This window comes from Coturnix japonica, chromosome 27, assembly GCF_054131305.1.
Source record: "Coturnix japonica strain WE chromosome 27, WE-NBRP24, whole genome shotgun sequence".
In the NCBI taxonomy this organism is placed as follows: domain Eukaryota; kingdom Metazoa; phylum Chordata; class Aves; order Galliformes; family Phasianidae; genus Coturnix; species Coturnix japonica.
This window is the reverse complement of record NC_140689.1, coordinates 355,553-371,386: the sequence shown is the minus strand read 5'-3', so window position 1 is coordinate 371,386 and position 15,834 is coordinate 355,553. Positions and strand designations below refer to the sequence as shown.

Below are 15,834 nucleotides of genomic sequence, written 5' to 3'. Positions count from 1 at the left end.
ATCCTTAGGGGCTGGGAATGCAGGGGTGGGATGGGGGTCTGGGTAAATTTGGGGCTGTGGGGTCTCTATGGGGTAAGCTGTGTCCCCCCCCATCCCCTCTCCCCTGTTGTGGGGTCCATGTGAGGAGGCAGAGATGAGCAGGCGGGTGAAGGTGTGTAATCCAGATATATTTTATAGGATTATTTTTCCGAGATTAGCACAGGATATTAGAAAGGTTATAAAGTAACACCGACGTTCGTTGTCTCCCTTTATGTACATACAAGAACACAGCACAACAACACAGCCCGTCCTCCGCCCCACGGCCGCCCCACGGCGCTCAGAGCTCCGCACTAATATGGCTTTCGTGGTCTATTGAGAGTTCAGTGCCCTGTGTCCCCATCCCGGTGCTCTGGTGGCAACGTGGTGGCTATGGGGCCAACGCAGCCCTCATGCTTTGGGAGGGGATGCCAGGGATGTGGTGACACTGCACAGCTCCACTGGGTGCCAGCAGTGAGGGGCACAGTCCCTATATCACCCCCTGCATGATGCGGTGTCCCCAGCCCTCCCTCCCAGCACCCATGGCACTGTGTCCCCATTGCCACCCCTCACACAGGGGGCTGTCCAACCACGGCCCCACCACTCCACGGCCGAGTCCTGACCACAAATCCCCACAGCCCTTTTTATTATCCAGGGACCCAAATTCCCTCTTGGACCTTCGGGACATCTCCTGCTCTCCGATCTGCGCCGTGGAGACATGCAGTGAGATGGAACCATACTTGAAAACACGTCATCATGTTTCATTGGAAAGAATCACGCCTATCGAGGGTGGATGGTGAAGACCTTCGGAGAAGCCCACGTGCTGTGCATGCTCTGTGTGTGCAGTGAAGTGAACGGCATCGTGTCGGCAGTGTGACCTCTGGTGACAGTGTGTGTCCCATGGCAGGAGCTCAGGGCCCCCATTGGGACCGTGGTCAGTATCCTCCTTCCACTGGGACCATGACCAATATCCTCCCATTGGGACCCATGGCCAATATCCTCCTGTTGGGACCATGACCAATATCCTCCCATTGGGACCCAAGGCCAATATCCTCTTCCCGTTGGGACCCTGACCAATATCCTCCTATTGGGACCATGACCAATGTTCTCGCCCCTTGGGACCATGACCAATAATCTCCCATTGGGACCCATGGCCAACATCCTTCTTCCATTGGGACCCAAGGCCAATATCCTCTTCCCGTTGGGAACATGACCAATATCCTCCTATTGGGACCATGACCAATGTTCTCCTCCCATTGGGACCATCACCAATATCCTCCCATTGGGACTCATGGCCAACATCCTTCTGCCATTGGGACCCACAGCCAATATCCTTCTGCCATTGGGACCATGACCAATATCCTCCTATTGGGACCTATGGCCAACATCCTCCTGTTGGGACCATGACCAATATCCTCTCATTGGGACCTGTGGTCAATATCCTCCTTCTGTTGGGACCATGACCAATATCCTCCCATTGGGACCCACAGCCAATATTCTCCTGTTGGGACCATGAGTAACGTTCTTCTCCTGTTGGGACCATGACCCCTGTCCTCCCCTCATTTGGGACCATGGTCAACATCCTCCTCCTGTTGGAACCCATGACCATCGTCCTTCTCCCACTGGGACCCACAGCCAACATCCTTCTCCCAGTGGGACCGTGATCAATATCCTCCTTCCACTGGGACCATGACCAATATCCTCTCAAAAGGACCCATGGCCAATGTCCTCCTGTTGGGACCATGACCAATGTCCTTCTATTGGGACCCATGGCCAATGTCCTCCTCCAAGGGGATGGAAGGGGCGAATGGCAGTGAAGAACCCAAAGGTTTTCCTCACTGGGGGGTGGTGAAGGCTTCATGCATCCCTCTCAAGGCTCAGCTGATGGAGTGACAGAGCCACCTGCCGTGGACACATCCCTTGTTCCCACCAAGCCATGTTGGCTCCAATTCCCATCCACCACTCCACTCTTCATCCTCTGTGTGGGAACAGCACTTCCACCCCACACTCTGCGGTGGAGGACCCAATTCTTCCTTTACCTCTAAGATGGAGCTGCCCACCCCACACCATTCCTAAACCAAAGGCTCAGCTCCTCTGGGCACCCAAAATGTGATGGGGTGCTCAGCCAACAGGTGGCTCCTATGAGCCCCTTGCATCCAGACCATGCAATGCCAGCACCTGGGAAGGGGAGGGGAGGGGGCTGGCCCTATAGATGTGGGGTTGAGGGGAGCATGGTGACCCTAGCAGTGTAATGGGGAGGCTGGATCAAACTTCTGGTTCCCATCTAGCTTGGAAGAGATGTGGTTTCTCCCAAGGTTGAGCAAGTGCCCACCAAACCTCTTTGGAGACCCCCCAGGCAACCGGGATACCAAACCCAAACATCTCAGCCACCCTTGGTGCCAATGAAGCCTCTTCCAGCTCAGCACCAACCATAGGAAGGGGCTGGGAAGGACAGGGGCAGCCCCGAGGAGCACCTGGAGCAGGGAACCCACAGCTCACATTGCTGCTGGGGTGCAGAGCTGCCATCCCCACCTCACCAAAGTCACTCTTAGGACCCAAAACACCATTTGGAGGCTCCCGGGGCCACCGAGGAGGTGTTGGTGATGGCCCAGCACTGAACATCTCAATAGATGGTTTGAATCAACGTTTCCAATCTGACAATTTGCAAACTGGGGCTTCTTTTTTTTCTCTTTTTTCTTCTTTTTCCCCCTCAATTTGCCCCCTCCCAAGCCCTCCCCCCTCAATTGGGTGGGAATGAGGCAGCCGCGGTGCCCGGCAGCTCCCAGCATCTCCGGGGGCTTTGGCAGTTCCCACCCTGGAATCTCACCCCACTTCACACACTGACAAGGACAGCCCTCTTCCCCAACAGACACTGTCGGATGAGGACCACCAAGGATAAAATCAGGGCAGGGATACGGGGGTCCACGGCACACCCCGTCCCTATGGACCAGGGACAACAGAGAGGTCCCAGCTCTTGGTGGCATCACCGCCGGCGCGGAGCCTGGAGCTGATTTTATCCTTGGGCATCAAAAACGAAGACCCCCAAACTGAAGAGAAACGAAAGGAAAGAGCTACATCGACCCCAGCCCAACACCCCAACCGAGGGCCCAAAGCAAAGAGAGCAGCCACGAAACCAAAGCAAAGGTCCAAAGGAAGAAGGAACGTCGCTCACTCACTGCTTGGTCTGTGTTTCGCGCGAGCGCCGGGCGCGGGGTTGGAGGTGCAAGCAAGCAAACGGGGCTTTCGCTGTTCGTAGTAACAACGTTTTGTACAAGTTCAAGAAGAAGCATCATCACATCTCAGCCGGTCGCTCTCTGCTCTCTGTCCCACCATCCCTCTTGTCCGTCCTTCCATCCGTCCATCCGCCCGTGCCGGGCACGAGAGTAAATCTGTTGGGTTTGAGTGGGGTTTGTGGTCTGGTTTCTGTTTCCATCTGGGTTTTCAGGCTCCATTTCTCACCCTTCTCCGATGCCCTTTTAGATGAAATATTCTTTCTTGTCGTCGCCACCCGCTTGGCCACCCTCCGCGTTGATGATGGCCGTGTCGGCATCCGGAGCGTCATCGGAGCCCTTGGCCTCGTGGGTCAGGTAGGTGCCTATATAGAGATAGGGGGCAACGTTATCAACATGGGATGGATGGCACAACGAGGCCACTGTGGCTAGGTTAAATCCTTTAGGCTTGGCCTGAAATGGAAAACAATGGGGGGTAAACCCCAAAGGGGACCGGGCTGCCCAAAGTAGCTGATGCAGTTGGCTCTATAACAGAAGGGGAATGGAGTTCCTGCGTGGTTCTTTGCCCACCCTGCCCCTCCATCCCTGTTCCCATGGAAGGCTTTCCTGTAAAAGGAGGAGGTGGGGTGGGGATGGGGGGCTCTTACTCACACATCACCACCTCGGGTGGGTTTTGCTGCGGTCTGGCTGTGGTGGTCTCCCCGTGTCTTATGCACATACCTGCCGGGGGGATGGAAAAGGGGTGGGGAGGTGGAAATGATGGGGAAGAGGAAGGAGAGGAGAAAGGAGGATCGATAGGTGGGGAACTGCAGGGCTGAGGGCGCACCAAGTGGGGGGAGAGGAGGAGGAATGGAGGTGGTGGGGAATGGAGGTGGTGGGGAATGGAGGTGGTGGGGAATGGAGGTGGAGTTGGGCAGCTGGAGATCAGCACGGAGCTGAAGAGCGGCCCTTAAACCCAACCAACCACCTCCCATCTCCCCACATCCCCTTTGTACCTTTGTGCCTGATCAGGTAATGTCCCAGCACGATGAGGAGGCTGAGCAGGAGGAAGACGATGACGGCCACCACTCCGCCGATGACCGCGTGGTATGTGCTGGAAGTCGATGGCACAGGACTGGCATCTAACCGGGGGGAGGGGAGAAAGCAGAGAGAAGGGAGGGGATGTTGTTGTTCATTTTGGGTCCCACTCAATGCAGTGCTGTGGAGGTAGAGGATGGGAAGGAGAGGAGCCAGGGTGAAGCAGGGGGGAAAGCAGTTGTGATGTGGAGAGCCCTGGGATGGGCAAAACTCTGCCCACTGTGAGCAGCAGCGCCATGGGGACACTCAGAGGGGACATCTGGACAAAGAGAGGGTGAAAGAAACAATGGGGGAAGACAAGGAGAGTGGAAACATGGGACAGATGGATGGAGGTGCGGACACCAGAGCTGTTTGCACCGCGGTGGCGATGCAATGAGATGGAAGCTTGGGAAGGATCGTGTTGTCCCCATGCCACCAAGCAGGGCTCAGAGCCTGGCTGGGCACGTGGCAAAGTGTCCCTAACCCAGAACGGGGCCATCATCCTCCTGCCATTGTCTCCAGCTGAGGAGCAGCGGGTCCGTAAAGAGACAGAAATGGAGCGTACGGTACCTTGGATGGGAGCTGGAGTGGAGGATGAAGCGGTGGCCATGGAAGCATGAGAGATGGGCTGGGAAGGGCCCGGCAGAGGGGCTGGAGTGGAGTGAACGTGTGGGGTGGGGAGCTGGGATAGATCTGGGGAGGACGACAAAAACACAGGGACAGCAGTCAGCCCCTGGTGGGACCCTAGCGGGGATGGACCTTCCACCACCCCATTTCTCTTCCTGCCTCTGGGTCACATCAGGGACACCATCCCAGCATCCTACCTGCCAACAGCACCATGAGGGACCCATGGGACCCTCCTGCTGGGGTCAACCACTGCTGGGTGCCACCTCTGCCTGGGGATGGATGCGGTGGGTGGGATGGAGGTCTGCTCTATTGGTGGTGCCTGAGACCCCCTCTGGATCTGGGGATGGGGGTTTGTAAATGGAGGAAAGCAATGCTTGGATGTGGTGCAGGGTGGGTGGATATAGAGCAGGTGGGGGGCACATGACGTTCTGGGGGATGGTGGGTGGGCACTGGGTGGGTGCAGGAGTAGGACCCTGCAATAGGGGTGATGGGGACATGGGGTAGGCAAAGGCAGGGGGCTGCTGAGGATGGACTGTGTCGGGGTGGGATGCATCGCTGTCATGCGCTCCTGTCAGCCAGAGCCATTTCAAAGGGGAAGGATGGGGTTGGGGGTGACCAGAACAAGAGGGGAGGGAAAGGGAAAAGCTGGAGAACGAGGGATGCTGGAAGGTGGAAAAGCTCAAAGCTGGTGAAGAGCAGGGAAAAGACAAGAGGGTGATGGAGAAAATAAGGAGGACCCCAAATCCAGGCCTAGAAGCGCAGGGAAAGAGCCACCCCATAAGGTGGGGGGAGATGCAGCCCAGTGGGTACGGTGACACTGAGCAGAGCACAGCCAGGGCACGAGGAGGCAGCAATGGGAGCTCAGCCACAACGCTCTGCACCCCATCCAGCAGGCACGGCCCGGAGGCAGCGGGGGATGCTCCAACCCATGGGGCCAAAACAGGCAGTGCCCCACAGCATCCCCACAGCCCTCGCCCCACTGCCTTACCGCTGACATCCAGGTTGTACTTGGCAATGACGCTGCCCATGGAGCTGGTGGCCGTGCAGATGTAGGTGCCGCTGTCACTCTTGTTGAGGAAGGGGAAGATGAGGATGCTGTCGGAGCTCAGCTGCAGAGGAGCGTCGCTGCCCTCCTTCTCCCATAGGAACTCCTGGGGGCTGCGGGGTTGGATGGAGTCAGGCACTGCTGGGTCCCCCTACCAACAGGGGGGTAGAGGAGAGGGGCTGCCCCCATCCAAGGCGGTCATTGAGGTCCCCCCCAACCCAAACTCATTCCTTCTTTCTATGATTCCATTACTTGGTGCTCCAGGGGGAGGAAATTACCCTCTGTGGGATGTGGGGCATCACAGATGTGAGCCTACATCTCAGTTTAGAACTGAACTCCCCCCCTCCCCCACTTCCTCCCACAGCCCCAGGGAGGGGTAAGCAGTGATTTGGGGTGCCTGGATGGGTGGGAAAGGGGCAGTGGGGAGCGCTGGGGGTCCTTACACGGGGTTGCCCTGCCCATCACACTGCAGCTGCAGCTTCTCTCCTTCCCGTGGGTACTGCGGGTGAGGTTCAATCTTCGCTGTTGGTTTGTCTGGAAGGGGAGCAATAGGGTGAAAGTGCTGCCCCATCCCACCCCAGCTGGCACCCCAAACCCTGCCCCATCCCTTACCACCCCTCTACCACCACCACTGTGCCATGGGGTGTGCATGAGAGCATCCATTGGTGATCAGCTCCCACATCCCCCATCCTGCCCCCGAGGTGGGACTGGGGGGAGATGGGGACAAGAGGGACACAAGATGATGGGGACATGGAGGTCCCAGAGGGCAGGGATGGGGAGGGGAGGTGACACAGTGCAGCATCCCCATGTGGGACAGCACAGTGGGCCTATATTGGTGCACATACAGGGCCAAAGGTTGTGATACTGAGGTCCCCTACCTCTCCCACCTCTCTTTGGCCCCATCCCCTTCCCCAAGTGGCCTCATCTCCCCTCATGGCACGTACAGTGGACCTGCAGCTTCTGTGTGGTTGACCTCTCAGAGTTCTGCAAGGACTCATGGTCCACCGTGCAGGTCACCTCGGCGTCGTTGTCCTCCTTGGTGACACGAAACTCCACTCGGCTGCTGACGGTGAACGTCTTCCCATTGGAGTCCTCCACCACCTCGGTGCCCTCAGCTGTGGGGACAGGGGGTGGTTGGAGGTGACACAATGTCCCCACAAAGGGTTGGGGCTGATGTGTGTGTGTTAAGCGGGGGACACCGCACCCACCATCCCATTGTTGGCTATAGAATGGGATGGTCCAGCTGGGGTGGTCCAGCACTCAGCCCCATTGTCCCCATGGTGTCCCCATTGTCCCCATCACTCACCCTTCAGCTCCTTGTTGCCCTTTTTCCATCGAAGCTGTGCTGCAGGTTTGCTACCCGAGGACCGGCACGTCAACCGGGCGATTTTCTCCTCATCGATGGGCTGTTCATGGCCAAAGATTTGGGGTTTTTGAGGGATTCCTGGATGAGGAGGAGGTAAGAAAGACAACGGCCCATTAGCTCAATGTGTGCTGCTGTCTGGAGATGGATAGAGGCAAAGTGGTGGTGATGGGTTGAAGGTTGGACTCAATGACCTCAAGGGATCTTTTCTAACATCCCATTAGCCCTGTGTGCAGCTGCCTACATGTGAATGGAGGGATAGAGGACACAGACGAGTGGTGTGACGATGGTGATGGGTTAAAGGTTGGACTCCATGACCTCAAGGGTCTTTTCCAACCATTATGGGTAGGAATGGGTTGATGGAATCTATGGGTAGGAATCTATGGGTAGGAATGGGTTGGTGGTTGACTTTGATGGATCTTCTCCACCCTTAATGATTTGATGACGAGGATGCGTTACAGGGTTGGGATGTGAGATAGTAGAGATAAAGGGCCGTATGGAGGGTATCCTATAGATGGGGAGGGGGCAGAGAGGAGGTCAGTGGGTGCCATTGCTTACCCAGCACGGTGACGAGGGCCTTGGCGGTCCGCACAGGCATGGTGAAGATGGAGCAGGTGTACTCCCCCTCATCTGACAGCACCACATCACTGATGCTGATGGTCAGCTCGTTCGGCGTGGACCTCACCAGCTGGATCCTGTTGTCTCGTAGGGCTGGGGGACAAGGGGACAGCGGGGTGAGTGGCAACGCCACCGCGCTCCCCATAGGTGGGGATGGAGGGCCGGCTTCACCCCGATCCACCTCCCTTCTGCCCACCCTGCACACACACCTCGTTTCTCCCCAAAGTAGAGGGTCTGCTGGGCAGGGTTGGACCACTGCAGCGAGGAGTCATCGGGATCCTCCACCTGGCACTTCAGCACCACTGTGCCTCCAGCCACCACGGTCTCATCCGACGTCGTGGGCTGGCTCACTGCGTGCAAGAAAGGAGAGCTCAGGGAGGGCACCATGGGCTCTCACCCTTAGATTTTAGCCCTATATCCATCCCACAAGCTCCCGGGCTCTGCAGATCCCTCCCAACCCGTGTTTCCTTTGCATTGAGCAGCCCAAGGGCAGAGAGGAGCAGCAGGAGGATCAGATAACCCCACCTGCCCCAAGGACGGCTATTTCAGGAGAGCCGCCGCGCCGTGCTGCCCCATGGGGAAGGGAAACATCAGCTCGCCCAGCCTGGAGGTCAAACACAACCAGCGAGCTGTAAACCACACTCCATCACGTGCTGGATGTGGAGCTCCATGGAGCATCGTCTTACATCTCAGCTCTCACATTTAGGGCTCAAGACTCAACCTCAAGGCTGGTCCTGCCCCGTGAGCCCGCAGCGCAATCCTCATTTCACGGCCCCATTTCCCCATGTTGGTTGGGAGAAGCTCCGTTTAGCAGAAATAGACTGAATTTCTCCATTTTTCTGCCTGAAATGATGGAGGGAAACGTTTTCTTTTGCTGCCATTGTAAATCCCACAAAGCTGTTGCAGGAAGGGATGAGGAGGACGAGGATGAGGAGGATGCCGAGATTCCCATATATGTGTTGAACTGATGGGTTGGACTAAATGGCCTCGTTGGTCTTTCCATCATAGTGACCCTATAAGTGGGCATGGAGGGGGTGTGGGCTGATGGTTGGACTCGATGATCTCAGTGGTCTTTTCCAACCTTAAGGATTCTATGAACTCCAGGAGCAGCAGCTTCAGAACACACACAAGAACTTCAATATTCCAATGACACCAAATGTGGATGAAAACCATTCCCAAGGTTCCAGGCTCCATCCTTGGGTTGCTGATGCTCCTGTATCACTCTGTTCCTTTCCACTTAGCGGGGTTATGAGCTGCTGGATGGCCTCTGCTTCCCACCTCCATCCTCGTGAATGTTTATTGGTGTTGTTGCTCATCCGCAGCCCATTTGGCTCCAGCTCATTTAAGTGCTGTCCTTAGGAGGGTCTCCATCCCCATCCCTGGGGATACAGCCTGGGACAACAGCTCTGCTGCTCCGCTGGGCAGGGAGATGGCTGTTGGCTTGTTTTAATGTGTTAATTAAGGGATTAGGCCGTTCCAAGCCGCTGTTATCCAAACTCAAAGCGCTCCGACTCTGATCGAGGATGGGGGCATCAAACCCACACAGCAGACAACAGACCCAACCTTTTAATTAACACAATTACCGTCACCTGCCACAGCATCAGCCTCATTAAGGTATTAACCTGAGGAGGGGCTCAACAGCAGCACGAGGGCACAGGGTCACCGTGACAGCACCGGGGTCACCACAACACTTGGTTCCTGGGGAGACCCCCATTGCTTCCCCCCTCCCCCCCGACCTCGGGACCCCCACCCTGAACATAGGACCCCCCTTGGGGTGTCAATACGGGACCCCAGGGGGGGGGACACCCCCGCTGTCCCTCACCCCATAGAGCTCTGCAGTGCCCCACATCCCGTTCGCCCCCGCACCGACAGCTTGGAGCAGCAGATGGGCACGGCTCGGTTTAATTAAAACCCGGCACTGCTGCAACCCGTTGGCCCTTGACAGAACAGGGACAGCGAGATGCCGTGGGGACCCGCGAGCATCCCCTACCCCCACCCCAGCTAAAAGCATTCAGCTCCGGATCCCGACAATAACCCGGTCCGGTTTTGGGGCGGAACGATGCAAAGATGCGACTTTGCTCCCTCGCCCCAACGCCGCCCATCGCTCAGCGCTGCTCTCCCACATCTCCAGGAGGGGGAAGCAGATCCTCAGCTCTGCGGGCTCCGCTTTACGATGAGAGAAGCGGCTTTGAGGCAATAAAGCGTCCCGATAAACGGAGAGCAGCGGTCCGACCCGATGGGACCCTCGGGGAGGAGAACCGGGCAGCCCCAAAGCATCGCATCGCTCCTTCTGCTGTTGGCTGAGAGCTGCTGTGCCCGTTCCAATGCTCCAGGACAATCAGTGCTTCGTTAATTAAAGCTCTGCCCTTCTGCAGGTGATGCCATCCTGGCTACGAGCAGCTCTTAGCACCCCATCCTTTCCCATCCCAAAACGCACAGCTCCTCCATCTGCTGCTCGGCTCGGTTGGAGCTGAACACGGATCCACAGTCTGGGATACCCACAGCCCGACTTCCCAGCACTCCAGCTTTTGTTATGGGAGGAGGAAAAGCTGCTCTGGTTTCGATGCATCTGTTCATCCTCTTGCAGAATCCCCCCCGGGTGCCTTTGAGGGTTGTCCCCGTATCTCTGCTTGCTCCACGGTGCCATCAGCAAAACCCTGTTTGCTCCTGGAGCCTCAGCACCAGCCCCTGTTCCATCGATGCTCTGATGGCATTCAGAACGAAGCAGGAGGCAGCAGGAGGGGAGGAAGCAGATGGAGCTCGGGGCTGCTGCGGGCTCAGAGCGATGCCAGCAGCTGGGGACCATCCCCATGTGCTGCTGCAGGAGCTCTGGCATGCAGGTGCTTTGGGAAGGTTCCTCATCCTTTGCAGTGATGGGGATGGATCCGTCTCATTTTGCATCTCTTGGTGTCAGATTGTCCCTCTGGCAGATCCCAGCTCCTCTCTTCCCATCCCAGCCTCGCACAGGTCAGGAAGTTCAATAGAACAGCCCCCAAAAGCCAGTTTGGAACTATAGGGCACATAGATGGGGCTGTGTAAAGCTCTGTAAGGGGTGACTCCTTATGTCACAGGGTGAGACCCAGCAATGACACAAGAGGCAGAGCTGAGCAAACCCAGCATCCACATGAACACCAACAGAGCCACAAAGTGCCTTCAAGCCTGACCCCAACCAACCTGACCCCAAACACTGTGATTTCTATCCTCCTTCTGAAGCTTCCAGGAAAGGGCAAAGCAAAAGAGAACCCAAATCCCAACAGTTGGAACCTCGGAGCGTTGGCGGGGCTGCTTACAGCACTGAGAGCTGTAGGGCAGAGCTGGGTCGTGCTGTGGGGCACCGTGAGGCAGCTCCATTGCAGTGAGGAGGTGGGAGCTGTTGGCCATATGTGACATCTGGTCAAGGTTAAGCAGCTGAAATGCATCCACAAATCGATGCAGGAGCAGCAGAGGAGGGAAGGAATCGGAGCTGAAGGACCATAGGAGGCTCCTCTCATCGTCACCCCAAAGCATCAGGGTCTGCAAGCCAATTCCCACAGCCCTAAAGGCTGATGTGGGCCATGGGACAGAGCAACATGGTCCTGCTGTTCCATGGGTCACCATTGCAGCCCCCTCCCCATTTTGGCACACAATGGACCATAGGGTGGGTTGGAAGTGGCCCCCACACCCCACCCAGCCCCAAGCATAACCCAAACAGCCCTCATGGGCTTCCACCTTCTCTTCCTTCCCCATTCCCAATGGGATTTTGCCCCATGGAAGCACCCCATTGCCTCACACAGCACTCCCACGACCCCCATCCCACCCCATACATGGGAAGGGGTGACCACCCTTAGGGCTTCTCCTTCCCATTTACCAACATACAACCGAAAACCACTTTGGCCTGAGGGGCAGGAGCTAAAAAACACTCCCTCCCATCTCCTCCTGTTGCCAAGGAAACGAGCTCTTTGCTTTGACAGTTCTGTTTTAAGGATCTCTGCTGCCCAGCGATGGGATCGCTCTGAGCAGTGCAGCACAGGTGACACTGGGAGCACCTGCCTCTGCAAGGCTGATCTATGGGGCAGCAGTGCCCCATTGGGTCCCACATTGAGCACAGGGGGGTCTGCAGCAGTGAGGGATGTGATGGTTCCTTGCTATCAGCTGGGTGAGGGAGGGGTGATGGGGGGCAGCTCTTTGCTGTCCCTATATCCTGCCCTGGGGTGCAGCTTTAAAGGGGTTGGGGGTGCAAAGAGAGGCCTAGAGATGGGAGTAGATGCCCAAATAGGAGGCGCAGCCCTCCCTATAGCATCCATATGATCACACCGTGCCCTACAACCACATTGGGATGCAGAGCCCATCACCCCAAGCACCACAGGTCCTATATGACCACCAACCACCTCCATGCTGTCTCTAGGGGGGTCTTTGCTTTCCTGCCAGGACCCAGCTGGTTGCAATGGGGGGGTAAAACCAGGTTAGAAGCAACCCAGCACAAACAAACAGCAGCGTGAGCCTTAATGCACATTGCTCCATCTGGCAGAGCATCAGGGGACTCCCAGCTGTAACCACCCCCATCCCTCCAACACCCCTGGAGAGGCGAGAACACCAGCAGGGAATCCTGGGCAGCCTTCCCTTTCTTCCCCTATATCCCCTTCTAAAGGGGCTTTGGGATGGAGATGCCCCTCCAACCCTATATAGATACACCCCCCCCCTCCATACACACACACACTCCATGCAGCGGGTGGTGCCAAACTAGAGGGTTTATGGCATCCCCTCACTGTCTGGGTATGCAGCAGAGCAGTTCTACAGCCCTTAATCCTGGGCTATTGTTTCCCAATGAGCTGAGAGGTGCCTTTTTCACGCCGGTCCCCTCTCCGCTCCAATGCTCTGCTATGGGTGGTTGGTTTCCACTCATCTCCAGCCCTTCACCCATCTATAATGGGGTCGATAGGAGCTCTTCTGCTCCCCACTTTGAGAGGGGATGGGGGGCACACAGTGAGCCCCAATGGCATCCATATACATAGAGGGGAAAGGCAATGCTGCACCATGGGGTCCCATCATCCACCAACCATTGGGGGCTCAGTAATGGGGCTCTGCCCCCATCCAAGGGGTCCTATATGGGATGTCAACACAACGAGACTCCCACTGTCCCATCTCCAGGCTCACAGTGACCCCCAATGGCATCCATCACATAGAGGGGACCAGCACTGCTGCACCATGGGGTCCCATCATCCTCCAACCACTGGGGGCTCAGTAATGGGACTCTGCCCCCATCCAAGGGGTCCTATATGGGATGCCAACACAACGAGACTCCCACTGTCCCATCTCCAGGCTCATCCTGGTGCAGCATTGACATCCATCCCTTAAATGAGTGGGACCCACAGCTGCCAATGGGGCACCAAACAGCCACAGTGAAGCTCCACGCTCCCCTTAGGGTGGAAAAACCCCAAGGCTGGTGTTGGCACAGAGCATCTCCCATGGGTGAAGGCTGGGCGTTGTGCAAACAAAGGCTCACACAGCTCCGGGCACAGTGGAATGACTGCGGGGGAGAGAGAGCTCAGCTCTCAGCTCAACCCCAGCCCTGGAGGGCAGAGATGCACAGAGCAGCCCCAATGGGAGATCCATAAAGGAGAACCAAGATGGATCCTGTGTGTGTCAGCTGGATTGGGGGTTGTTATGTCTGTGTTGGGCAATGGGGGAACCCAGAGAGAGAAATCCTGCAGTGTCATCAGCCCCAAAGCTCAAACTGTGGGGGATCTCAGCCCCATTAAAGCTCCCATTCAGCCCCACTGCATCACCACCATGAGGCTTCCAATGGCCCCATGTAATCATGGTTTGGCATCTCATGGGATGGGAATGGAGCCATGAGCCCCCCCAGCTTCCACTCCCCCCCCTTCCCATGGCAATGCTGCAGGTGACACCCCCCCCCCCCAGCACAGGGACTGAATGGGAGCTCAGCCCCATAGGGCTCAATCATCACCCCATCATCACCAGGATGAGGTTGTGCCCCATTTGGGGTCTCAAGGAATGGGAACAGAGCCACAGAGCCCCCTCCTCCCCTTTAACTCCCCCTCCCCTTTAACCCTCCTCCACTTTAACCTCCCCCCCCCCCCCAAAGTGATGCTGCTGCTGACAGCCACTCCCAACAGCCCAGAGACAGCAATGGGGAAGAAGCCAGTGTTATTGCAACCCCCACCCTTCCCCCCACTCCCAATGGGTGTCACCATCACCCCACACACCCCAAGGGATGGTCACCCCCCCCCCCCCCCAAACCCCCTATAACCACACAGATGTCACTGCCCACTGAATGGGGCTGCCATCATCACGTTCCCCCCCCCCACATTAACACTGAGCTTGTCACCATCATTCACCCCTCTGTCCCCAGAGCTTGTCACCATCCCCCCCCCCCTATTGAGGGGAGGGGGGGGGGGCACCATCATCTGTCCCCCTCCATCCACAGATGTCATCGTTATCATTTCACCCCCAACCCACAGGGCAGCCAGTATTGTCACCCCCCCCCCCCCCAAATATACAGCCCATATGAGTGCCACCATCAACCTGCCAGACACCCCAGCCCCCCCCCATCACCATTATTATCCCACTGGGAGGGGGGGGTGTCACCATCATCTGTGTATCCCCCCCCCCCATAGAAGATGCCATCACCATCACTCCCCCCACCCCATGGGAGTATCAATATTACCCCCCCCCTTATCCATAGGAGTGTCACCATCATTCTACCAACACCCCCCCCCTTATTACCAGACGATGCCACTATCAACCCCCCCCCCACGGCTGTATCACCATCATCACCCCCCTACACCCCATCCCTATACGATACCATCACCCCCCCCATACACACACACAGAGAGGGGGGGGGCGGTGATCCATCACCCCCATACGATGCCATCCCTATAGGGGTATCCAACCCCCCCCAACCCCCCCAAACAGCCCCACCCGCCCCGGGAGGGGCTGTCTGGAACCTTCCGCCGCCCCGGCCCCGCCCCGGGCGGTACGCGGTGATGGGGATGAAGGGGGGGGGGAAAGAACGGACAGCACCGGGCGGCGGCACCGTGACCTTGAAGCCCCCCGCCCCCATTACAGCCCCCCCCCCCATCACAACCCCCTATGGGGCAGCGCCGGTGGCGGCGCTGCGGGGCGGGGCTGTGGGGCGGAGCGCACCTGCGGGGCTGACCCACATAACGGAGCGGTTCCGTTATCCCCCTCCATCCCCCCCCCACATTATAAAGCCTCCATCACCCCCCCTCCCCATCATCTCCTCCCCCCCCCCCCTCACCCCAATACCCCACTCACCATCTCGGGACAGATTCCCTTCTGCAGCCCCGAGGATGAGCAGCAGCACGAAGCCGACATGGGGGGCGGTGGGCGGCATGGTTGGGGGGGGTTAATGGGGGAGGGGGGGGTTAATGGGGATGGGGGGGGTAAAGGGGAAAAGGGGGGGGGGGTTAATCCCGCACCGACCCGAAGCTGAACGCTCAGCACCACCCGCACCGGGCGCTGCTCGCGGACTGGCGGCGGTGCGGCACCGCGCGGCTTAAATAGAGCGCAGGGAGAGACCATTCGGCCCCGCCGGGGGGGGATATGGGGGGGGGAGGGTGTCTGCGTGTCTGTGAGCCCCCCCCCCCATCCCCCAAATCCCCTCCCCGATCCACGGGTAAATGCGCCCCCATCAGCACCACCCCCCCCACCTCCCCCCCATTGCGATCCGTGGGCTGCGGGTTTGGGGGTGGGGGGGCTCCCGGGGTGAAGTGGGGGGTTGATATAATGATGGTCCTTGTCCTGGTTCTGATCCGGGTCTTGGTGCTGGTTGTGGTTCTGGCCCAGGTTCAGGTCATGATCTTGGTCTTGGTGCTGGTCTTGGGTCTCATCCTGGTTCTGGTCCCAGTTCCAGTCCT

The 15,834-nt window shown here is 57.8% G+C and overlaps 1 protein-coding gene across 5 annotated transcripts; it reads right to left on the bottom strand.

The window, feature by feature from the left end:
- Positions 1 to 146: 146 nt before the first annotated feature.
- CADM3 (cell adhesion molecule 3) lies at positions 147 to 15,449 on the bottom strand. Of its 5 annotated transcripts, none has more exons than XM_085524610.1 (11): positions 15,233 to 15,449; positions 8,164 to 8,304; positions 7,895 to 8,047; positions 7,280 to 7,417; positions 6,918 to 7,088; positions 6,417 to 6,507; positions 5,917 to 6,086; positions 4,241 to 4,366; positions 3,897 to 3,965; positions 3,475 to 3,610; positions 147 to 3,404 (listed from the first exon to the last, which is right to left on the bottom strand). In XM_085524610.1, the coding sequence occupies exons 1-10, from the start codon at positions 15,309 to 15,311 to the stop codon at positions 3,492 to 3,494; spliced, it is 1,257 nt and encodes a 418-aa protein (XP_085380736.1). In that variant the 5' UTR covers positions 15,312 to 15,449; the 3' UTR covers positions 147 to 3,404; positions 3,475 to 3,491. The 5 variants fall into 5 exon arrangements, with proteins under 5 accessions (XP_085380736.1, XP_085380735.1, XP_085380738.1 ...); XM_085524613.1 differs by adding an exon at positions 4,872 to 4,994 and having other exon boundaries at positions 161 to 3,610; XM_085524609.1 differs by having other exon boundaries at positions 147 to 3,610.
- Positions 15,450 to 15,834: the final 385 nt, after the last annotated feature.

Bases quoted from the DNA above. Each gene is read 5' to 3' on its own strand.
- CADM3 (XM_085524613.1), bottom strand. From the start codon at position 15,311: ATGCCGCCCACCGCCCCCCATGTCGGCTTCGTGCTGCTGCTCATCCTC. The intron at 8,048-8,163 runs GTGTGTGTGCAG...CTTGTCCCCCAG, and splicing joins CTACTTTGGGGAGAAACGAG to CCCTACGAGACAACAGGATC. The intron at 4,995-5,916 runs GTAAGGCAGTGG...CGTCCTCCCCAG, and splicing joins GTACAACCTGGATGTCAGCG to ATCTATCCCAGCTCCCCACC.